Here is a 25,958-nt window from a genome sequence, read left to right as displayed (position 1 = left end):
TGAGCAAAATTTTAGACCCATATTTTGAGCCAGTTCAAACTTGGGTAAGTACAAAATGTGTTAATATCATGCTTAGGTTCAGCTTAAACCCGACACACCCAGCCCATGAACATCTCTAATATAATATCAATAAGGTTCTATCATTAGCCTAATTGTTAGTTTGGACACTAAATGCTAGCTTGGAATGAATGTGAAGCACATTTAAAACACACGACCAAATTTTAAATACTTGTGTACCTAAGGCATGGACAACTTAGATTAAACGTGTCAAATAAATAAACCCTATTAAATTTTAGTGATATTGTATTTCTTAACACGTTAGGTCCAACTGTTCATGTTGTAGATGTACACATATTTAAAATCTGATCTCCATATTTTAGATATGCTCCACGTCATGTTTGAATTGACATTTAATAGAAAAATGGATCGCTTGGTTGATGGAATAACCTAATTAATTTGATATTGATACTTTAATGACCAATTTAGAATTTGAAATACAATTTGAGGGTGTTTGGTGAATTAACCTTAAAATAAATGGGAAGAGGTGAGGAAAATGATGTAGTTGATCAATTTGGCACAAAGGGTATGTGGGGGACCAAAAAAGGGGGCAGGCGGCAGCATCAGCCAAGGAAGCAATATTGTCTCTAAGCCTGCACCAAGCATTTGATGGCTTTTGGGCAATACTTTGAGCAAAACATATATGCCAACTCTCCCATGCAAAATCTTCAACCCCATCTCTTCATATCTGCAATGAAATATCCTCTCCCTCTCACATATATTCCTTCCTAAATCTTCCAAAAACTGCATTTATTTGTAGATATATAACTCTCATCTACTATTGTATAAAAAAAAAAAACTCTCCCCTACTACACTATAATATATATAAATATGAGCATGCATATATATCAATAAAGAAACAACTATCATAATAATAATAATAATAAAGAAACAAATATGGTGGTGATCTTTGTTTATGAATTGTAGGTATCTTTTCTCTTTTCACTGGTAAATGGTAATCTGTTATTTGCAGAGCCCGATATCCCATACACATGCATTTATAGCCCTTTTTTTTTTCTTGACTTTTCATACGGACTTGGATTTAGGAAAAAGAAAAGCAAATAATATTAAGACTTATGGTGATGAATTAAAGGTGGGGTTGTTTTAAAAAATAATTGAAAGTATTTTGATGAAGAATTTTCAGAATTTGTAACTATTATTTTAAACAACTTTTTCTTTCAAAATTTCATAACTTATAAATTACATATGATGCTATTTTGAGAATTTGACCTGACTTAAACGTATTCCAGACTTTCTCAGTTCACTACTTTGAGACTTGATGGAGGTACTGAATACCTAGTGAAGAAAAGTTTGGAAGACATTAATGAGTTTTTGAGCAATAACATTGTAGACCCCTTTCATTATACAGTAGGGGAAAACAAACTTTTTTTTTTTAAATTATAATAATGCTATAAAATAATTTAATTTTATACATTTGTCTGATTGTTTACTATCATGTTAAACTAACCAGAATTAATGATGAAACTAAGATTTATATATTAAAGTATATCACAAATTGAATAAGGACTAATTATAGGATTTTACCATTTTCGAAATATTTTTGAAGGGGCAAAAAGACTGCAGATAGTGTATATGTTTTGTCATAAGACTGGGCATTAGGGTTTGAGTAGTTGCAATCCAACCGCCCCCTCCCACCCTTTTAAGTTTGTCATAGTTTTTATCTTGTTTTGTTTGGGTGAGATGAAGTCACGTGAATGCCTGTGTGGCCTCTTCTTGCCTTTTAATTCCTTCACAATTCCTTTATAAAAACCCCTTCAACTCCATTAATTAGGACCCTTTGCCCTTATCCCATTTCCTTAGCCTAATTCTCTGATTTTTATTTTTTTTAATATCTTCTCTCTCTCGCTCTCTCTTTTATCTCTTGGCAATGACACCAGCATTTCTTAACCCACCACCATCTCCTAATTTCCCCTTTGTGGAGCTAAAAGAAGAACCCCATCATCTTCAGCTTTTTCTCTCTGTAAGAACCCTAATTCTCTTCAATATTCATTGATGTTGAATTTCTTGTGATCCAAACATAGTGAAATCATATACATACATGTATCTTATGTGGATGTAAAACCTTTTTAATTTTTCATCTTTTATCTCTTTGATTATTCTATTTATTTTAGGTGAATAAGTATGAAGGTGGATCATCAGCAAGCGACCAACAAGCCAGTTCATCATCTTCATCTTCATCACTTCAATCAACGGTGGAAGATCAGAAGGCAACCAACGCCCAAAATTCATCCTTTGGAAGAAACGAGGAAAGGAATTACGAAAGCAGTGCAGAGGATAATAAAAATGGGATAACAGTGAAATGGATGTCATCCAAAATGAGGCTAATGAAGAAGATGATGAACTCCAACTCCAACTGCAGTAGCAGTAGCAGTAGCAGTAGGGGATCAACAGATCACAAGTTTCAATATCCGGTGACTGGTAATGGTGAAGCCAACGCCATTAGAGTCTGCTCCGACTGTAACACCACCACGACACCGCTTTGGAGAAGTGGCCCTCGAGGTCCCAAAGTAAGTTCACCATTTAGTCTATATGCTCAAATTCTTTACTATACTAAATTTGAGGATTTAGTCCATAATTTTGTTTTGGGAAGGGCACAGATGGGGATCAAATTCAAAATTGGTATCAATCGAGCATAAGTCTATTGCTACTCTACCTGTGGCTTAGCTAGGGGTAAAAGTGAATTTTTTTTTTTTTAAAGTTCAGTTGAAGTTAAAAGTTAATTTTATTATTATATTAATTTATAATTTTAAGGATTAAAAAATAATTTTATTAAATTCGTCCCTAAGTTTGTTCCACTGATTTGTGAACTTTAATTCAGCATAATTCTAAGGTAATATTATGCATTAGTTTAAATCATTCACATTGTTAAAAAAAATTATTTTTTTAAAAGAAAAATTCAGAATTTCCTATGTTATTTAAAATGCAAAATTATAATTAACAAAGTAATTTTTTTGTTATATTTATCATATAACTCAATCACATTATTTTTTTTCCTTTTTAAATTTGGAATAAAACATAACATTAATAATACTTTTTTTAAAAGTAATATTAATAGTATTAAAAAATTAAATTATGTAAAATTAAAATATGAACATTAAATATTGTAATTGGGTATAATAAAGGGATAAAAATTATAATTTGACCAATTAATTATATACAAATAAATTAACTTTGATGATTAAGATGTGAAAAACTTTGTGCAGTCTCTTTGCAATGCTTGTGGGATTCGGCAAAGGAAGGCAAGACGAGCCATGGAAGCGGCCACGGTAGCGGCCGAAAGCGGTGCTGGAGTTGCAACCGATGCAGCAATATTAATGAAATTTAAGGAAAACAACAAGGAAAAGAAATCACGTATTGGGCAATTCAAAAAACAACAATTCAAGGCACAATCGGATTATAATTCTCCTTATAGTCAACAAAGCCAAAAGAAGCTTTACTTCAAGGAATTGGCTTCGAGTTTAAGCAAGAATTCAGCTTTGCAGAGTGTGTTTCCTCGGGACGTTGAAGATGCGGCAATCCTTTTAATGGAGCTCTCTTGTGGCCTTATTCATAGTTGAATTTCTTTAATTAATAAATTTTGTTGCTTTTATTATGGAAGATTGGTGAGGTTATTTTTGGGTGTGTGTGACCCAAGGGATAGAGATTAAAGAGTGATTAATTCTATATATGTAGTCAAACCATAAAAATTTCAGATTATATGAAATAATGAAAACTATAGCAAATGCCTTGTGTTGTTAGCATTAATCAATGAATCCAAGTTTTAGAGATAATTAGCTTATGTGTATTATTTGTGATTTCGTATTATAATCGTTATATCTCTTCTTAATTTGTATACGTGTTAGTAAGATAAATGGCATTGATCTTACTTTTAACTTCACTTGAGAAAGCGTCTCATTCAACAATCCATCCTGATCATAGGAGTACCAACCTTCCGTGTTCATGACCACCTGCTTGATAGGCCCTTCCGCCCTTCTAAGATGAGATAGGCAACCGCTTATTAATTGTAACCACTCCTAAGTGTGAAAACACGCTCAAGGCAAAGGGAGCTCACCTAGGCATAACAATCTCTATTGACCAAAAGCATAACAAAATGGGCTTTCATGGTGCACATCTTTCATGAATTACACAATGACAACCTTCTTCATAACAACTACTCACGTCACACTAATAGACAAAATGACCTCTCCTATAAATATCCTCCCAACATTGAAGAAGGGGTTGATCTTTCGAGCAATTACCCTCTCTTCTAGCAATTAGCCCATCCTTTTGTTTCTTTTCGGCTCTCCGCCTCTTTATATGAACTAGATTCCTTAGCACCACCACCTACTCCTCCCTACCTTCTTTTCTTGTTGTACATTAATAATTCATGTTTATAAATTTTAACGTTGTTTTGTCTACTTAAATAACCTGTGTTTCCTAAAATATTTTTTTTTGTTGGTGTATTTTAATTGTTGGTTTTATTTTCTGTTCCAAATTATCAAATTCAAACTCCACCCTCTGTAAACATATAACCCAGAGTTGATACTTACAATTATGACCGATATACATACATACATATGTGTATATACATGCATGGGATATGAATATTAAGTTTGGATAAGGTGGAAATTTATAAAATGATAGGTCGAGGGTGGTCACAAAAGCTCTTCCCATGCCGTATTGTCATTTAATTTTCGTATGTATATGACCATGATCATCATTTGATCAATCAAATAAAGACTAAAGAAACATGGTGTACCTATTTGATAGGTTGTTTTATTATAGTTATAAGGTGTAAAAGTTTCTTTATTATTTAATGGATGGATTTAGTTTTTATATTATTAAAAAGAATTAAATCTTAACTTTAACAAAAAAATTTAAAAAGTAATTTAATAAAATTAATATTTATTGTTTAAAAAATTACATCTATTTCTTAACAAAGTTAATATCTTTAAAGTTTTTATGGTTTTGCTTAGAGTTTAACTACAAATGCAAAATAACAATTTTCATGTCATTTTTTAAACAAAAAATGTTAACTCTATTAAAATTTATTTTTTTTGAAGAAAGTCTTATTTAATTCATTTGAATAGTATAAAAATTAAATTAATCCATTTAATAAAGAACATAATTTGATTACATTTCTATAATAGAGAAACTTCATAGGTAATTTTTCCATAATTCTTATATTAAATAAAATTTTTAAAAAAAAAAGCTAATGGAGGGAAGCCTACATAAAACCATTTGATTATAAAATTAATACTAAGCTTATCTTTATTTTATTTTATTGTATTTTTTATGTTTGTTTTATGGTCCATGTTCATGATTCGTGGTTGTTCCTCCCAATAATGTTATCTCCAAAATTTGAACTTATATCTATTTAAATTTGGATTGACAAAAAAAAAAAATCCTAGAATTCTATCAAAGCTTTAATGAATTTTACCCTAAATTTAAAGTTGTGTAACTTTGGCATAATGCTTGTATTTGTAATAATCTTTGTTGAGGCAATTTTTTGAGCAGGGGTAAAGGACTAGTGCCCACTAGTGTTTAGCTTGGCTTTGCTGCCTTGTGTTAAGTTGGCAAATTTTGGCAACAAAAATACTTGGGCTTTGATTTTAGCCGATACTTTGGACGATGTCTAGTCCATCTTTGATATCCAAACTTCTTAAGTTTGGTGGAGCAGATCAAATCGAGCAGAAAATTGGAAGTATATTGTGGAGATTCAGGACTTATCCTGAGTTGATTGAATATTTTCTTTATGCGTATTATCTTGCTAGTCTCAAGGGAATATTGATTGTAATTGATATAATATGTAAGCAAGAATTGTAATTGATATAATATGTAAGCAAGTCTTGATTCCTTATAAATTGAGGGAATTTGTATAAGTGACCTACTAAACTGAAAGAACTTAAATTTACTTGAATCGAGATCTAGTTTGGAAAATTACATTCCATCCTAAAATAACAATGTCACATTAAGATTTTAATCAACTTGACGATTTAGAAATTATACTTTAATTTGACATAATTTGATTCTCTTATTAAATGTTATGCCTTAGTTCAAATCACTAATATTAAAAAAAATTACATTAACTGGCTTAGAAATAAAAAAAAAGTTCAAATCATGAGGTTGAGTTGGATTTTTTTTAAAATCACAAATCATCAAAAAAAATTATATTGAAAACCATAATTTCACCTTTTAAATGACATAAGAAATTTCGGGTTCTTAGAAAAACTTTCACATTAGTCAACTAATGAAACTTTTTAAAAGTGTTAGGGATTAAGACTAAGTAATAACATTAATAACAGTATGAAGAGAAAATTATACCTAATAAAAATATAAAGATTAAATATTCAAATTTGATATAATAAAGAAACAAATAGCAACAAATGTTAGATTTGTAAAATAAATCTAAAAATAAAATTGAATAAACCAGGATCTATCATGTCAAGTCATCAAGAATAAATTAGGGGCAAAACTAAATGTAGAAGCGTACCTGAATCCATGGATTCCTTGAAGTTTTACCGGATCTTGGGGATTTGATCTTCCAAATTAGCACACAAGAAATTTAGAGAATATTTGCTCTCTATTTCCTAATGATGGGATATTAGAAAAGATATCTTGTGTATAATTTGGAGACCATAACCCTAATATTTATAACCTTGGTATATTAGTTCTAACCAATTTCTAATTAGCCCATCATTAATTAGAATTTGATTTGAACTCAATTACTAGAGTATCTATACATGTAACTACCCTTATTATATATGTGATATCCATATTTTCCAACAATCTCCCACTTGAACCACATACATATATATACTAATTACTCTATAATTACGTGTCATTAAATAACCTTATGAGCTCAAAATTTTACTATCATATCCAAAAGGTATTCCGAATAATCTCATCCATTAATTATGTTAACATAGAACCAATGCGACTTTCTTTACATATATCGTAACTAAATCCATCCATGATCACGTATATTAACACAACCAAATGATATAGATCAAGTATGGATGTGTAGCATGGAAATTACATGTAATATGATCTAAACATGTCTATTTCCAACTGGTCCTCTTTAAATTTAAGTGAGGTCAGTTTCAAAACAAAAAACAGAGTGAATAAACTGAATACTTCATTTCTGATCAGAAAATAACCAAATACATAAATGTCTGAAAACAAATAAAAAATAAACTCTTACTAAATCATGATATCCTCAAACAATGTAACACCCATATAAGTAGTGTGTTCATGAAAGACCTTGGGTAGTAAACCTTTTGTGAGCGAATCCGCTATCATGGAGTTTGTCCCAATGTGCTCTACGGATATTTAACCATTTTGCACTCTTTCTTTTACAACTAGGAATTTTATGTCAATATGATTTGACTTAGATGAACTCCTGCTGTTATTGGAATACAACACTGCTGACTTATTGTTACAAAATAATTTGAGTGGTCTTACTACATTCTCCAAAATGCACAGCCCTGTGACAAAGTTCCGCAACCATATTCCATGGTTTGATGCCTCATAGCATGCTACAAACTCTGCTGCCATAGTGGATGAAGCTATAAGTGTCTGTTTGACACTTTTCTAAGATATAGCTCCTCCAGCTAACAAGTAAATATAGCCTGATGTAGATTTCCTACTATCTTGGCACCCAGCAAAATCAAAATTAAAATACCTACGACCTCCAAAAGATCTGATCTCTTATAAGTAAGCATGTAATCTTTTGTTCTCTGAAGATATCTCATAACCCTTTTGGCTGCTATCCAACGGTTTATACCAGGGTTGCTTTAATATTTGTCTAACATCCTGACAATGTACGCAATGTCTGGACGGTACATAGTTGAGCATATATTAAACTCCCAACATTTGCATTTCCTGAATTTCAAGGTTACTTTTAAGGCATTGAGTAAGACTAAATTTGTCTCCTTTAGCGACAGGGATGTCACCTGGTCTACAACTCTGCATGCCAAACCTTTTGAGTACTTTATCGATATAGCTCTTTTGTGACAATCCAAGAATACCTCGAGATCAACTTTGATGTATCTGAATTCCTAAAACAAAATAGGCGTCCCCAAGATTTTTCATCTCAAAATGCTTAGATAAAAACCTCTTGGTTTCGTGCAATAAGCCTATATCATTAGCGACAAGCAAAATGTCATCAACATATAGAACCAAAAATATGTACTTTATGACAGCCCAAAATTGACCCTAGTCGGGAAGTGGTTTCGAGACCGCTAAATCGAGTCGTAAAAATAATTAACCGTCATAATTGATGCTCATTATATGTACATGTGCATGTGTGAAAATTTCGTGTTTGAATTTTGTTAATTGTAAGTGAATTTCATCAAATAGGACTTATGTGAGAAAATTTTAAAATGTGATAGGTCAATGCGTAAGGACCTATTAGTGCATGTGGAAAAAGGGGGGACTTGCATGTCAAATTCCCCCCCTAATGAGTAGTGGCCGGCCATGACAAGCATGGTAGACCAAGTGTGATGGGCAAGACATGTCATAGACATGTTGTGTTAGTGCATCATGAGTGGAAACATGTCACAAACATGTTATGTTAGTGAGGTATGTTAGGAAAAATAAAATAAGGAGCATGGGCATAAAATAATGAAAGCGAATATGATGGAAACAAAAAAAAATGTGTGTGGTTGTCTTTCCCCCCCCCCATTGCCGTGAGTTAAAGAAAAGAAAGGAGAAAATTTTGTTCATCCTTTTTCATCTTAATTTGGCCGAAAATTCTAAGGAAGGAGGAAGGAGTTCTTGCTTCATGTTTGATTTGGAAGAGGATTAGGAGGAGGTTTGGCCATACTTATATCTAGATTAAGGTATGTTTGAGGTTGTGTCATGAGATTCATGCATGTTTTTAGTTGCTAGCTTGAGTTCTAATTAGCCCATGGTTCAAATCCTTGCTATGTCATGGGGATGATATTCGGCCTAGGTGGATTTTGTGTTAATGCCATTGCATGCTAAATATGAAGCTTGTTAATGATGCATGTGATGGTGGATTGATGATTCTTGAATCTCCTTTTTAGCATTTTTGAGTGAGCACATATGTGCATTGGTTGCTAGATGGGGAAGAATCGGCTAGCAAGTTGTGTGCTAAGGCCGAATATAACTTTTGTATGTTAATGAGCAATGCATGTGTTAAATTGATGGAAAGGGAGAGGATGCTTTACTAGTGTATATATGTGTGTATTAGCCAAGTTTTGAACTTGAAACAAGATTATATTTATAATCAATACAAGTAACCATACTTGTAGGAAGTATTAAGCATATAATCGGCCCCAACATAGACATGCATATTCGGCCATAGGAAGAAGATTTGGTGTTGCATGTATTCGGTTGGAGGCAAGCATATTGATGCTTTTGTCTTGGCTTAGAAAATTCGGCCAAGGGGGAAAATTAGCTAAAATGTTGAGTTTGATTCATGATTCCGTACATATGTGACTTTAATGTCTAATGTATAAATATGGGCTAAGTGCCTTGTGTTCCTCTTTTCGATGCTCAAATGATTAAATCAATTTATTTGTTTAATTAAGCTCAAGAGCAAAGGGGAACTACATCCGATAAAGGGAAGGAAAAAGTGGTCGAATAGCCATCGGAATCGTTCGACAACATCCGAGGTAAGTTCTTGAGTAAGAGAGCTTAAATTAAGATTTGATTAGATCATGTTTTAAGCAAATCAAAATCATGCTCTTTGTGTGTGGCTATTGAGCCGAAATTACAAGAATGATAAGTGTCTTGTGTTTGAGTTTTGCTAACGAAAATGAAATACGAATGTGCCATGATTTATTGTTAAATGTGCATGGTTATTTGAATGATGTCCGGGCTAAGTCCCGAAGGCTTTGTGCTAAGTGACCATATCCGGACTAAGATCCGAAGGCATTTGTGCGAGATACTAATTCCGGGCTAAGCCCGAAGGCATTGGTGCGAGTTACTAAATCCGGGTTAAGTCCCGAAGGCATTTGTGCGAGTTACTAAATCCGGGTTAAGTCCCGAAGGCATTTGTGCGAGTTACTATAACCGGGCTATGTCCCGAAGGCATTTGAACGAGGAGCTATATCCGGTTAAATTCCGAAGGTACGTGATTTGGGAATGAATGATCTTGCTGTAAAAATTTCAGCTAATACTCTAGAAACATCCCAACATTGAGGTATGTTTCGTATGTGCTTTAATTTAGTTGAGCCCTTACAAATAAGTATTCGCTCAGTTGATAAACGAGCTACCGGCCTTTGGCTAAGTTGATCTTTTGTGTATGTACATAAGGGTTGGTAATGTGAAGCAAGTATGATATCGAAAATTTGTGCATATGAAATTATCCGTTTAGCTATATGAATGCTATACTTTTGTTGTGCTGGAATTCCTTGCTCAAAACTTACTAAGCATAAATTGCTTACTCCGTTTCATGCTCATCTGTTTTATAGATTTTGGTTCTCCAGCTATCGGACTCGGGATCTTGAAGTCGAAGTCGCCCACACTATCAAAGCCCCCTTTTGGTACAATTTTGGTTGAACTTCGAAATGGCATGTATAGGACTACCCGTTTGTTGTGGGTCATGGACCCTTTGGACTTGTATAATTTCAGATAGCCATGCGAAAATGGCTTATATATGTTTGAGTGTAATGTTTTAATCATTTGGTATGGATATGGTTATTGAGGGGTGTGGATAGGCTTGACAAGGATTGGCCATGGGAATGGTTAATCACTATCATAAATTGTGCTACTTATGCAAAAAGGGCTAGTTGAATCATGGAAACTATGAAATAGGTAAAGTCTACCTTAAAGGCAGATGCTGACAGCAGCAGTGATGTAGATTTGGAAAATCACTAAAAATAGTAGGATTGGAATTAAATAATGAATAAATTATGTAAACGAACCTTGATGAATCTATTTTCATAGGAAAGTAACGAAACGATCATATGGACAGTATGTTAAGAGATATTCAGGTTCTCGTGAGACAGGTCCAGAACGGTTTCTGGATTCCCTGTTCCGACTTTGGAAATTCATTATAAATTAACCAGAGACAATTAGGAGTCAAGACATATATGTATAGATTCCTCTATGAGTCTAGTTTCTATAGAAACAAACGGCATCAGTATTGAAGCCCTGTACATGGAGATATCCAAGTTGTAATGCGCAAAGGTCAGGGTAGTCGATCCCTGTAACATGGGAGACTTTGACTAATAAACTGTACTAATTGGTCCAACCAAAAATTATAGAAAAAAAATATGTAGATGGGCATATGAGTCTAGTTTCAGGGAAAATTTACGGAACTGGATTCCGAGTTTCTGAACTCAAGATATGATTTGTAAAGCGACTATTACGCAGATTGGCAGTGTCTAGAAAATTTTTAAAGTTTGTTAACACCTTGTGTTCGACTCCGGTGACGGTCTCGGGTTCGGGGTGTTACATTTGATTGGTATCAGAGCTATGGTTTTGTCGATTCTAGGACTACCGTAATGCGTTGGGTCTAGCTATACATGCCATTTTATGTGATTATTTGATAGTGTGGTGATTTCTGACATTTGCAATTGTGTTTATTTATAGTAATGGATCCCGATCCCGACCGAGCGGTAGCTGATGATCTTGAGAGTGTAGCGCCTGCTCCCGCACAAGGGACAGTGCCGGTGGACTCTCAACCTAATGCTAGTAACCCGAATGATGAAGCTAGACAAGCTTTCTATAGCGTGATGAATGATTGGTTCAACCAATACATTCGAACTAATACGGCTGTTCCACAACCTCCCTTCCCGACTAATACAACCCCCGCACCTACAATACCTCCGGTAACTGACCAAATAAGGTCAAATAAGCCCCCAGTTGACAGAATCTGAAAACATGGAGCTACTGAATTTAAAGCTACGGATAGCGACGATGCCGAGCAAGCTAAATTTTGGTTGAACAACACTATCCGGGTACTCGATGAGCTATCTTGTACACCCGATGAATGCCTAAAGTGTACTATCTCCTTGCTACGCGATTCTGCCTACTATTGGTGGAGTACTCTGACTTCTGTTGTGCCCCGAGAGCAAGTAACTTGGGAGTTTTTCCAAACTGAGTTTCGGAAAAAGTATATCAGTCAGAGATTTGTTGATAAAAAACGGAAGGAATTTCTTGAGCTTAAGCAAGGTTCTATGTCAGTTACTGATTACGAGCGAAATTTGTTAGACTTAGTAGATACGCTCGGGAATGTGTTTCGTCCGAGGCTATTATGTGTAAACGCTTCGAGGATGGGCTGAATGAAGATATAAAAATGTTCGTTGGCGTTCTTGAAATACGAGAGTTCGTAGTACTTGTCGAGCAAGCTTGTAAAGCCGAAGAGCTTAGAAAAGAAAAACAAAAAGTTGATGAGGGAACTGGAGAGTTTCGTAAAAGATCCTCGGGAAAGTCTCTTCAACAGGCATCGAAGAAATTTCGAGATGATGCGGGCCAGTTTAGAGGCACTTCGGGCCTTTTTAGACGAGATCGTGATCGACCCCCTGTGGGTACACGAGGCACTTCGGTCACCAGTGTTGGGAATGAACGTCGAGACAGAACGAAATGTCGATATTGCGGCAAATGGCATTCGGGGAGTTGTAGATTCCCTGACCGCTCCTGTTACAAGTGCGGATCAGTTGACCACTTCATTAAAGATTGCCCGAGGTTGTCTGAACAGAATGTAAATCAGAGTGGGAAACCGGGTGCTACCACTGCTCGAGGTAGACCATCTGGAAATACGGGCAATGCTGGTGGTGGTCAGAGAGGATCTAGAGATGCTACGACCAGATCCGAGGCTCGTGCGCCTGCTAGAGCTTATGCTATACGTGCCCGCGAGGATGCTTCTTCGCCTGATGTTATTACCGGTACTTTTACTCTCTTTGATACTAATGTAATTGCTTTGATTGACCCCGGTTCTACTCATTCTCACATATGTGAAACCTTAGCATCCAGTAAGACTCTACCTATTGAGTCTACTGAGTTCGTAATTCGGGTGTCAAATCCCTTGGGTCGTTACGTGCTTGTCGACAAAGTGTGTAAGAAATGTCCCCTAGAAATTCGAGGTTCCTGTTTTCCGGCGGACTTGATGCTTTTGCCGTTTGATGAATTTGATGTTATTCTTGGTTTGGATTGGTTGACCGCGCATGATGCGGTTGTGAATTGCAAAAGCAAGACTATTGATTTGAGGTGCGCAAATAACGAAGTAATCCGAGTTGAGTTTACGGACTTGGAGGGGATACCAGCTGTAATATCAGCAATGTTGGCCCAGAAATATGTAAGAAATGGGTGCGAAGCATACCTTGCGTATGTACTTGATGACAAAGAATTAGAAAAGAAACCCGAATCTGTGCCGGTGGTTTGTGAATACCCGGATGTTTTTCCTGAAGAATTACCGGGTTTACCACCTGTTCGGGAGGTAGAGTTTGGTATTGAGCTTGTACCTGGGACTACGCCGATTTCGATAGCTCCGTATCGTATAGCACCAACCGAGTTAAAAGAGTTGAAAGCTCAGTTGCAAGAATTAACGGATAGAGGTTTTGCTCGACCAAGTTTCTCACCTTGGGGTGCACCAGTATTGTTCGTGAAAAAGAAGGACGGAACCATGAGGTTGTGCATTGACTATTGTCAACTGAATAAAGTGACGATAAAGAACAAATATCTGTTACCGCGTATCGATGATTTGTTCGACCAACTGAAGGGAGCCTCAATGTTCTCAAAAATAGATTTGAGATCGGGCTATTATCAGTTGCGAATTCGAGAATCAGACATACCCAAAACTGCCTTCAGGACGAGATATGGTCACTACGAGTTCTTAGTGATGCCGTTTGGGCTCACTAATGCCCCTGCGGTATTTATGGATTTGATGAATCGGATCTTCAGACCATATTTGGATCGGTTCGTAGTTGTGTTCATTGATGACATCTTGGTCTATTCAAGAGATGTGACCGAACATGCTGAGCATCTGAGGCTAGTGTTGCAAATTTTGCGGGATAAGCAGTTATATGCTAAGTTCAGTAAGTGTGAGTTCTGGTTAAGAGAGGTTAGCTTCTTGGGTCATGTAGTATCCGCATCGGGTATTCGAGTTGACCCGAACAAAATTTCAGCCATACTTAACTGGAAACCTCCGAAAAATATTACTGAGGTTCGGAGCTTTTTGGGGCTCGCCGGTTATTACCGACGATTTGTCAAGGTTTCTCGATGATAGCCACACCAATGACGAAGCTACTTCAAAAGGATGTTAAGTTCGAATGGACGGAGAAATGTCAGAAAAGTTTCGATCAACTGAAAACTCATTTGACTGAAGCTCCAATTTTAGTGCAACCCGAATCAGGCAAAGAGTTTGTCATTTATAGTGACGCATCCCTACTTGGGTTGGGTTGCGTATTGATGCAAGAAGGTCGAGTTGTGGCCTATGCGTCGAGACAATTGAAGCTACACGAGAGAAATTATCCGACCCATGATCTCGAACTAGCTGCCATCGTATTTGCTTTGAAAATATGGCGACATTATCTGTTTGGTGAGAAGTGCCATGTATTTTCGGATCACAAAAGTCTCAAATATTTGATGACTCAGCGAGACTTGAATCTGCGACAAAGACGTTGGCTTGAGTTGTTGAAAGATTACGAGCTTGTCATTGATTACCACCCGGGAAAGGCTAATGTGGTTGCGGACGCCTTAAGCCGAAAATCATTGTTTGCTTTACGAGCGATGAATGTGCACTTGTCTGTTCTACCCGACAATGTGTTAGTAGCTGAATTAAAAGCCAGACCATTATTGATTCATCAAATTCGTGAAGCTCAGAAAGTTGATGATGAATTGGTTGCAAAACGGGCTGAGTGTGTTCCGAACAAGGAATCAGAGTTTCAAATTGATGATGATGATTGTTTGAGGTTCAGAAGTCGTTTGTGTGTTCCAAGGAATTCGGAACTCATTTCGATGATTCTGAACGAAGCCCATTGTAGCCGAATGTCAATTCACCCGGGGAGTACGAAAATGTACAACGATTTGAAACGTCAATTTTGGTGGCATGGTATGAAACGAGACATCTCCGACTTTGTTTCGAGATGTTTAATATGTCAACAAGTGAAAGCGGAACATCAAGTGCCTTCAGGATTACTTCAGCCGATCATGATACCCGAGTGGAAATGGGATCGAGTCACAATGGACTTTGTGTCTGGACTGCCATTGTCAGCAAGTAAGAAGGATGCGATTTGGGTTGTTGTTGATAGACTGACTAAGTCGGCTCACTTTATCCCCGTGCGTACGGATTTTTCATTGGATAAACTAGCTGAATTGTATGTTTCTCAAATTGTGAGATTACACGGGGTACCTATTTCTATCTTGTCGGATAGAGATCCGAGATTCACCTCACGGTTTTGGAAGAAATTGCAAGAAGCTTTGGGTACCAAGCTGTATTTTAGCACTGCTTTTCACCCCCAAACCGATGGTCAATCCGAGCGGATAATTCAGATACTTGAGGATATGTTGAGATGTTGCATCCTCGAGTTCAGTAGTTCATGGGAACGGTATTTACCTTTGATTGAATTCGCTTACAATAATAGTTTTCAATCAAGTATTAAGATGGCACCTTACGAGGCTTTGTACGGTAGTAAATGCCGTACACCATTGTTTTGGACCGAGCTCGGTGAAAGTAAAATTTTCGAAGTTGATTTGATTAAAGATGCCGAACAGAAAGTAAAGGTAATCCGTGAAAGTCTGAAGGTAGCCACAGATCGTCAGAAATCGTATGCGGATTTGAAACGAAAGGACATTGAATATCATGTGGGAGATAAAGTGTTCCTTAAAGTTTCGCCTTGGAAAAAGGTACTCAGGTTTGGCCGTAAGGGCAAGTTGAGCCCGAGATTCATTGGGCCGTACGAAATCTCCGAACGAGTTGGTCCGGTTGCGTATAGATTGATTTTGCCCCCTGAGCTTGAAAAGATTCACGACGTCTTTCATGTTTCGATGCTTCGACGCTATCGATCTGATCCATCGCACATAATTAGCCCATCAGAGGTTGAAATTCAAGCCGATATGAGTTATGAAGAAGAACCGATGCGTATCCTAGCTCGTGAAGTGAAGGAGTTGCAAAACAAAAGGGTTCCGTTAGTGAAGGTGTTATGGCTCAAACACGGGATCGAGGAAGCTACTTGGGAAACCGAGAGCTCGATGAAAGAACGATACCCAAACCTATTTACCGGTAAGCTTTTCGGGGACGAAAATTTCTTAAGTGGGGGAGAGTTGTGACAGCCCAAAATTGACCCTAGTCGGGAAGTGGTTTCGGGACCGCTAAACCGAGTCGTAAAAATAATTAACCGTCATAATTGATGCTCATTATATGTACATGTGCATGTGTGAAAATTTCGTGTTTGAATTTTGTTAATTGTAAGTGAATTTCATCAAATAGGACTTATGTGGGAAAATTTTAAAACCATAAACCCTAAACCCTAAGGACCTATTAGTGCATGTGGAAAAAGGGGGGACTTGCATGTCAAATTCCCCCCCTAATGAGTAGTGGCCGGCCATGACAAGCATGGTAGACCAAGTGTGATGGGCAAGACATGTCATAGACATGTTGTGTTAGTGCATCATGAGTGGAAACATGTCACAAACATGTTATGTTAGTGAGGTATGTTAGGAAAAATAAAATAAGGAGCATGGGCATAAAATAATGAAAGCGAATATGATGGAAACAAAAAAAAATGTGTGTGGTTGTCTTTCCCCCCCCCCCATTGCCGTGAGTTAAAGAAAAGAAAGGAGAAAATTTTGTTCATCCTTTTTCATCTTAATTTGGCCGAAAATTCTAAGGAAGGAGGAAGGAGTTCTTGCTTCATGTTTGATTTGGAAGAGGATTAGGAGGAGGTTTGGCCATACTTATATCTAGATTAAGGTATGTTTGAGGTTGTGCCATGAGATTCATGCATGTTTTTAGTTGCTAGCTTGAGTTCTAATTAGCCCATGGTTCAAATCCTTGCTATGTCATGGGGATGATATTCGGCCTAGGTGGATTTTGTGTTAATGCCATTGCATGCTAAATATGAAGCTTGTTAATGATGCATGTGATGGTGGATTGATGATTCTTGAATCTCCTTTTTAGCATTTTTGAGTGAGCACATATGTGCATTGGTTGCTAGATGGGGAAGAATCGGCTAGCAAGTTGTGTGCTAAGGCCGAATATAACTTTTGTATGTTAATGAGCAATGCATGTGTTAAATTGATGGAAAGGGAGAGGATGCTTTACTAGTGTATATATGTGTGTATTAGCCAAGTTTTGAACTTGAAACAAGATGATATTTATAATCAATACAAGTAACCATACTTGTAGGAAGTATTAAGCATATAATCGGCCCCAACATAGACATGCATATTCGGCCATAGGAAGAAGATTTGGTGTTGCATGTATTCGGTTGGAGGCAAGCATATTGATGCTTTTGTCTTGGCTTAGAAAATTCGGCCAAGGGGGAAAATTAGCTAAAATGTTGAGTTTGATTCATGATTCCGTACATATGTGACTTTAATGTCTAATGTATAAATATGGGCTAAGTGCCTTGTGTTCCTCTTTTCGATGCTCAAATGATTAAATCAATTTATTTGTTTAATTAAGCTCAAGAGCAAAGGGGAACTAAATCCGATAAAGGGAAGGAAAAAGTGGTCGAATAGCCATCGGAATCGTTCGACAACATCCGAGGTAAGTTCTTGAGTAAGAGAGCTTAAATTAAGATTTGATTAGATCATGTTTTAAGCAAATCAAAATCATGCTCTTTGTGTGTGGCTATTGAGCCGAAATTACAAGAATGATAAGTGTCTTGTGTTTGAGTTTTGCTAACGAAAATGAAATACGAATGTGCCATGATTTATTGTTAAATGTGCATGGTTATTTGAATGATGTCCGGGCTAAGTCCCAAAGTCTTTGTGCTAAGTGACCATATCCGGACTAAGATCCGAAGGCATTTGTGCGAGATACTAATTCCGGGCTAAGCCCGAAGGCATTGGTGCGAGTTACTAAATCCGGGTTAAGTCTCGAAGGCATTTGTGCGAGTTACTAAATCCGGGTTAAGTCCCGAAGGCATTTGTGCGAGTTACTATAACCGGGCTATGTCCCGAAGGCATTTGAACGAGGAGCTATATCCGGTTAAATTCCGAAGGTACGTGATTTGGGAATGAATGATCTTGCTGTAAAAATTTCAGTTAATACTCTAGAAACATCCCAACATTGAGGTATGTTTCGTATGTGCTTGAATTTAGTTGAGCCCTTACAAATAAGTATTCGCTCAGTTGATAAACGAGCTACCAGCCTTTGGCTAAGTTGATCTTTTGTGTATGTACATAAGGGTTGGTAATGTGAAGCAAGTATGATATCGAAAATTTGTGCATATGAAATTATCCGTTTAGCTATATGAATGCTATACTTTTGTTCTGCTGGAATTCCTTGCTCAAAACTTACTAAGCATAAATTGCTTACTCCGTTTCATGCTCCTCTGTTTTATAGATTTTGGTTCTCCAGCTATCGGACTCGGGATCTTGAAGTCGAAGTCGCCCACACTATCAAAGCCCCCTTTTGGTACAATTTTGGTTGAACTTCGAAATGGCATGTATAGGACTACCCGTTTGTTGTGGGTCATGGACCCTTTGGACTTGTATAATTTCGGATAGCCATGCGAAAATGGCTTACATATGTTTGAGTGTAATGTTTTAATCATTTGGTATGGATATGGTTATTGAGAGGTGTGGATAGGCTTGACAAGGATTGGCCATGGGAATGGTTAATCACTATCATAAATTGTGCTACTTATGCAAAAAGGGCTAGTTGAATCATGGAAACTATGAAATAGGTAAAGTCTACCTTAAAGGCAGATGCTGACAGCAGCAGTGATGTAGATTTGGAAAATCACTAAAAATAGTAGGATTGGAATTAAATAATGAATAAATTATGTAAACGAACCTTGATGAATCTATTTTCATAGGAAAGTAACTAAACGATCATATGGACAGTATGTTAAGAGATATTCAGGTTCTCGTGAGACAGGGCCAGAACGGTTTCTGGATTCCCTGTTCCGACTTTGGAAATTCATTATAAATTAACCAGAGACAATTAGGAGTCAAGCCATATATGTATAGATTCCTCTCTGAGTCTAGTTTCTATAGAATTGGCCGAACCAAAAATTCTATAAAAAAAATATGTAGATGGGCATATGAGTCTAGTTTCAGGGAAAATTTACGGAACTGGATTCCGAGTTTCTGAACTCAAGATATGATTTTTAAAGCGACTATTATGCAGATTGGCAGTGTCTGGAAAATTTTTAAAGTTTGTTAACACCTTGTGCTCGACTCCGGTGACGGTCTCGGGTTCGGGGTGTTACATACTTAGTCCCATTGAATTTGTGATACACACAATCATCAACAATATTCATATCAAAATCGAATGAAACAATTATTTGATGAAACTTGTGGTACCATTGATGGGAAGCTTGTTTGAGTCCATAGATGAATTTTTTCAATTTGTAAACCATATTCTTTGTGTCTTCCGACTCAAAATTTTTTGGTTGCACCAAATAAAATTTTTCTTCAATGTCGCCATTAAGAAATGCAGTCTTAACATCCATCTGATGTAATCAAGATCAAAATGAGCAACAAGCGTCATGATTATATTGAAGGAGTCTTTCGATGAAACTGGAGAGAAAGTCTTTATAAAATCAATACCTTCTTTCTGAGTATATCCTTTAGCTAGAATAAGCGTCTTATACCTCTCCACATTACCATTTTCATCCCTCTTACTTTTAAATATCCATTTATAACCAATTGATTTTGCACCTTCAGGAAACGGGACAAGTTCCCAAACTTTATTGTCTTGCATAGATTTATGATCATCTTTCATGGCATCAATCTACTTTTTAGAATTAGAACTTTTCATGGCTTGATGAAAGTTGATTAGATCATCCTCCATCATTTCATTATCATCCTCATGTTCTTCGAGAAATATAATATAATCATCAAGAATAGCATTTCTCCTTTCTCTTGTGGACCTCCTTAATGACACTTGTTCTTGAGGTTGTTGAGTTTGTTCTTCTGGAACAATTACCTCAATTTGAATGGGGAGTTGTTCAACATTGTCTTGTAAAGGTTTTAGATTTACTTCTTAATCAATGATAGGTATAAAAACCTGAACATCATCAAAAGTGATAGTAGGAATTGAGTTAGAATCTAATTCCTCCTCAAAATCAATGTCTGTAACCTTATTTCTCCCCCCAAACTCAACATCCTCAAAAAATGTTATAGTTCCTGTCTCAAAAATATTCCTTATTATGGGATCATAAAATTTATAACCCCTAGATTGCTCAAAATAAACAATAAAGTAGTTGCTTACTGTTTTGGAGTCCAGTTTCTTTTCATGTGGCCTATAAGGCATTGCCTCAACTGGACATCCCCAAATGCGAAAGTGCATTAAACTAGGCTTTTGACCTGTCCAAAGCTCATAAGGTATTTTTTGTAACTGTTTTATTGGGTACTCTATTCAGAATGTAAGCTGCTATCTTTAATGCTTCTCCTCAAAGGGACTCAGGTAAGGTAGAATGAGCAATCATGCTCCTTACCATATCCTTAAGAGTTCTATTTTGACTTTCAGCTACACCATTCATACTAGGTGATCCTGGCATGATATACTGTAGGGCAATATTGCATTCCTCTAGGAATTTTGCAAATGGTCCTGGACATTGTTCACCTGAGCCATCATATCTTCCATAGTACTCACCACCACGATTAGGTCTGGCGTTTTTAATCCTTTTGTTGAGTTGATTCTCAACTTCAGCTTTATAAGCTTTGAACATGTCCAAAGACTGAGATTTCTCATTAATAAGATATAGGTGCCCATAACGTGAGTAATCGTCTATGAATGTTATGAAATATTGTTAACCATTCCAAGATACCGTAAGGAATGACCCACAAATATCTATATGAATTAATTCTAAGATGTCTGACGATTTGTTAGCACCCAATCTCTTGGTTTTGGTATGTTTTCCCTTAATGCAATCGACACAGACATCAAAGTATATGAAGTCAAGGAACTTTAAAATACCATCAGACACAAGGCGTTTAACTCTAACTTTTGAGATATGACCTAAGCGTCTATACCATAATGATGCTGAATTTTCCTTATTTAATTTGCGTTTAATACCACATGATTCCACATGCAAGATTTCATTATAGGATGCAACTGTTTCTAGCAAATAAAAGTTGTCATAAGTATTTAAATAACTAGTTCCAATAACATTTGAATTTAAAGACAAATTAAATTGATTCTTTCCGAATGAACAATAATATCCAAATTTATCCAACGAAGAAACAGAAACTAAATTCTGTCTAAATGATGGTACAATAAAACTGTCTTTTAAATCCAAATAAAAACCAGTTTCTAATAACAACCTAAAATGCCGAATCACTTCCACTTCTATTAATTTTCTATCGCCCACAAATATGTGTCTTTCACCATCACTTGGCTTTTTGGTAACTCAGGCAACCCTGCATAGAAACACTTATGTGAGTAGTAGCACCAGAATCTATCCACCAAGTGTTTCTAGGTATAGAAGCTAAATTAATCTCAAAACAGACCAAATTAAGAATTATACCTTTCTTTGCTCACCAAGCATGATATTTGGTACAATCTTTCTTTACGTGTCCAAACTTGTTACAAAAAAAACAACTCTCTGTAGCTTGTTGTTGTTTCTTTTGAGCTGGACCCTTAGCAGCTTCATTCTAGTATTTTCTTTTCTCGCCCTTCTCTTTAGGGGCATTAGCCAAATGAGCACTTTCAGACTTATCACGCTTCAACCTTTCTTCCTCTTGCACACAATGAGAAATAAACTCATTTAAGGTCCATTTCTCCTTTTGACAGTTAAAACTAATTTTAAATTGATTAAACTGTGCAGGAAGCGATACCAAAACCATAAGAACAAGCAATTCCTCAGAAAGCTCGATCTTAGGTGCCTTAAGTCTTGAAGCAATATGGAACATCTCCATAATGTACTCTCTTACGTTTCCTTAACCTTTATACTTCATAGACATCAAAGAAGTCAGAAGTGATGTCATCTCAACCTTATCGTTTTTAGCAAAACATTTCTCAATTTCATCAAGGAAACCCTTGGCCTGGGTAATCTCTTCAGATTCTGTGCCTCTAAAGGTTTCTGGAATGCTATGTTTCATGATCATTAGACTCATGCGATTTGAACGATCCTACCTCTCAAAATCCCTCTTAACATCAGGGATGTTTCCGCAGTGAAAGGTGCAGGTTGTTCTTCCCTTAGTGCAAGGTCTATGTCCATACAACCAAGCACTATAAGTAAGTGTCTTTTTCATTCCTTAAAATTAGTCCCATTAAGCATGGGTATAGAATTTATATTAGCAGATATTGTGGCAGTAGAAGATGAATTAGCTGAATGTAGAACAAAAACAAGCTTAAATCAATATTCATAAGTAAACAATAAATTCAAGATAATGGCTAATCTCATCTCAAAATACCAAATAGAACATTAATATCAAGTCTTTGGACAATAATATTAACAGTAAGTGGTACTATTGTTGTAGCAATCAAACATTGACAATATATTATGTCAAACAATGAATTAATCTTTGGACTATCTTATTGCTCATATAAAATACCTTATAATTGTCACACATTTATCACCACAGATGTCGTTGAAATTCTACCAAATATTAACTTACCTTTGGGTCAATTAATAAACGCGTGAATCACAAAAACATATAATCATCACCATAGATGTCGTTGAAATTCTGCCAAATATTAACTTACCTTTGGGTCAATTAATAAACGCGTGAATCACAAAAACATATAATCATCTTAATATTTCAAATAAACTAATCTACACTTGACGACATTTTGTTTCAACTAATTTATTTAAAATATTAGACATCCTTAATTAAAAGCCAAAATCTGAATTTATTTGTTTCAAAATATTTACCTTAATTTCATCTTTCAATCAAATTAAAAGATAATCATATATATTTATATAATTTCCCAAAATTAACATGCATTAAACCAATCAAAGCATGTATATATTATATATTTATACATACAAAAATACAACATACATTAAACCAATCAAAGCATGCATATATTATATATTTATTTTTTAACATCAAAATAAATTCCTTATACCATTAAAAAAATAAAAACATATATAATGCTTTCAAATAAAAGGCACAAAGTGACAAAAACATGATTTTACAAATACAGTAGCACAAATCATGAATAAAGAAAACAATTGAATCGCAAGAAAAAGATTAAAACGCAAAAACTTTTGTAATTGAATTCATCAATTCGAAAATCACTCAAATTAAAAAATTAAAACAAAATCCTAAAGTTTTAAGATGAATTCAAGATAATCAAGATCTTAAAAAAAATTACTTTAATATAAACCTTCAAAGATCAATATATAAACTAATGAAATTTCATGAATCAATTATTCAAAAGAAGAACCTTAATCAATTCTCAATGATTCGATATGACGAGGCTTGGATGCCACTTGTTAGATTTGTAAAACAAATCTAAAAATAAAATTGAATAAACCAGGATCTATCATGTTAAATCATCAAGAATAAATCAAGAACAAAACTAGATGCGAAAGCGTACCTGAATCCATGGACTCCTTGAAGTTTTACCGGATCTTGGGGATTTGATCTTCCAAATTAGCACATAAGAAATTCAGAGAATATCTGCTTTCTCTTTCCTAATGATAGGATATTAGAAATGATATCTTATGTATAATTTGGGGACCATAACCCTAATATTTATAACCTTGGCATATTAGTTCTATTCAATTTCTAATTAGCCCATCATTAATTAGAATTTGATTAGAACTCAATTACTAGAGTATCTACACATATTTGACCCATACTTTATTTAATAATTAAAGCCCAATAAAATTCTAACCAAATTAGATCACTTTTAATTTGGGCTAATCTATTATGATGTAAATAATAACATGTAATTACCCTTATTATATATGTGATGTCCATATTTTCTAACAACAAATTGAAAATTTGAAGGTGAATCAAAATTAAGACCTCGAAAAGTATATGTATTTATTTCTTTTCACGAATCTAATTTACTCAATAAAAAAATTTATGACACGCTCATTATGTAGGTTAAAATTTTTTATGTAAAAATATATTTATTTAAAAATTTTATCTAAAAATCTATTGAGCTTTAGGACCTCAAAAATGTGGCAATCCTTTTAATAACTATTTTCTAGCCTTATTCATAGTTGAAGTTCATTACCTCTTTTTCTAAATAAATTTTGTTGTTTTTTTGTTATACATACTCATCTAGAGATATTCTCGTCACCATACTCGACCAACGGTCTACCTCATTAGGGAAGTTACCTCGCTTTACACATCTTCACCTAGAATCTAGGGTATGCCACTCAACTATTTTGAAAATTTGTCATCCACATACCCTACGACCTAATCACATTAAATCACATTGTTAACCTAATAGGGAATCATTGAGTGGCATGCCTGCTTATTAAAGGGGGATACATGGCATAGATAAGTTAACCTTATATATACTTCTTTTGACTTTCTAAAGGTTGATTCTCTCCTTCCTCCTCCTTCAACAGCCATCCTTCTCTCTTAAGAACATCCAAAACATACTATAGTGCCTTAGTTGCCTCTTCCTTTCTTTGTGGCTTTCCACCCTGTTAGGGATCAACCCGTATATGCAACGAGAAAACAAAATTAAAAGAAGAGAAGATCAAACACATAAATATTTATGTGGATCCAAAGAAGAGGACAAAAAACTACAGGCAAAGGAGACTTCACTTAATCAACAAAAATCAAAAGAGTACAAGATGGAGATAATCTCAGCAAAAAACCCTAAATCCCAAAAGAACAATGCACTTTGGCTAAAACCCGAAATTCCTTAAAACTCACAAAACACTCTCAATCTCAAATATGATGAAAATGATTAATCTAGGTTACAACAACCCCTTTTATAGGCTGAATCATAGGTTAAACATGACTAAAATAACCCTATACTAATCAAAGTTTAACTAGGAAACAATAGTAGAGTTTAATTAGAAGAAGAAAACCTAGTTGAATTGGGAAACATTTCGCCACAACACAACGTTGTATATCCCTCGTCGAGGTGTCATTTTTCGTGTCATCGGGACGTTGACTATCACATCGTCGGGACGTCAGCATTTTCTCGTTGCAACGTCGATTTGTAAATACGAGGCACACTCTACAAATCTTTACCTTAACTCGTATTTTCTCATACCTCCTTTTTTGAGCCCATCATATGTTTATCTAAAGCTTTGCAGGATACTCACCAAGTCTAAACCGGCGTTTGAACTTGAAAACTGAAAGACTCTTAATTGCAGATCCATTGTCTAACCTAAAAGATTCATATTTCTTAGACTGACGTCGAGTTAACTCTGACTCCGTAATTGTCGAGGAAATTATTGTTATATTAAATCATGATTGAACCATAAAGAACATATAGACTGTCAGTCTTTCGACCTTTCATCAAAATGAGAGCTCCACGGGATATGTTAATGTCATTTGACTCGATAACGATTTTGCAATTTTTTGAGTCCAACATACTTAAGTAGATGAGGTTTTTCTCTTAATCAAACACATTCTTGACACCTGACAGAGTCCTTATAATTCTGTCGTGCATCCTAATCTAAGCAGTACCAATACCTACTATCTTTTAGAATAATCCATTCCTCATACGCACAACTCCACCTTCAATTGAACTATGTGTAGAGAATCAATCTTTATTGGCACACATGTGGAAAGAACACCTCGAATTTAAGATCCATTCGAACGTAGACTTAGAACTTTCAATTGTGGACACCAACAACCAATCATCACCCTTGTTTTCGTCCATA

At 35.5% G+C, this 25,958-nt stretch overlaps 1 protein-coding gene across 1 annotated transcript; it reads left to right on the top strand.

Moving 5' to 3' along the window:
* The first annotated feature begins 1,660 nt into the window (after positions 1-1,660).
* Positions 1,661-3,800, top strand: LOC121230650 (putative GATA transcription factor 22). Its single transcript, XM_041115746.1, has 3 exons — positions 1,661-2,038; positions 2,190-2,585; positions 3,282-3,800. Exons 1-3 carry the CDS (start codon positions 1,946-1,948, stop codon positions 3,633-3,635), a joined length of 843 nt encoding a protein of 280 aa, XP_040971680.1. The 5' UTR covers positions 1,661-1,945; the 3' UTR covers positions 3,636-3,800.
* The last annotated feature ends 22,158 nt before the right edge of the window (positions 3,801-25,958 follow it).

The sequence above is a fragment of the Gossypium hirsutum genome, chromosome A06 (genome assembly GCF_007990345.1).
Source record: "Gossypium hirsutum isolate 1008001.06 chromosome A06, Gossypium_hirsutum_v2.1, whole genome shotgun sequence".
NCBI lineage: Eukaryota > Viridiplantae > Streptophyta > Magnoliopsida > Malvales > Malvaceae > Gossypium > Gossypium hirsutum.
Note: the sequence above shows the minus strand (reverse complement) of the source record. Positions and strands in the feature narration are given on the sequence as shown.

What these genes read in the sequence shown, in the direction of transcription:
- LOC121230650 (XM_041115746.1), top strand. Translation starts at nt 1,946, where the DNA reads ATGACACCAGCATTTCTTAACCCACCACCATCTCCTAATTTCCCCTTT. An exon ending in ATCTTCAGCTTTTTCTCTCT is followed by an intron (nt 2,039 to 2,189) that starts GTAAGAACCCTA and finishes TATTTATTTTAG; the next exon opens with GTGAATAAGTATGAAGGTGG. An exon ending in GTGGCCCTCGAGGTCCCAAA is followed by an intron (nt 2,586 to 3,281) that starts GTAAGTTCACCA and finishes AACTTTGTGCAG; the next exon opens with TCTCTTTGCAATGCTTGTGG.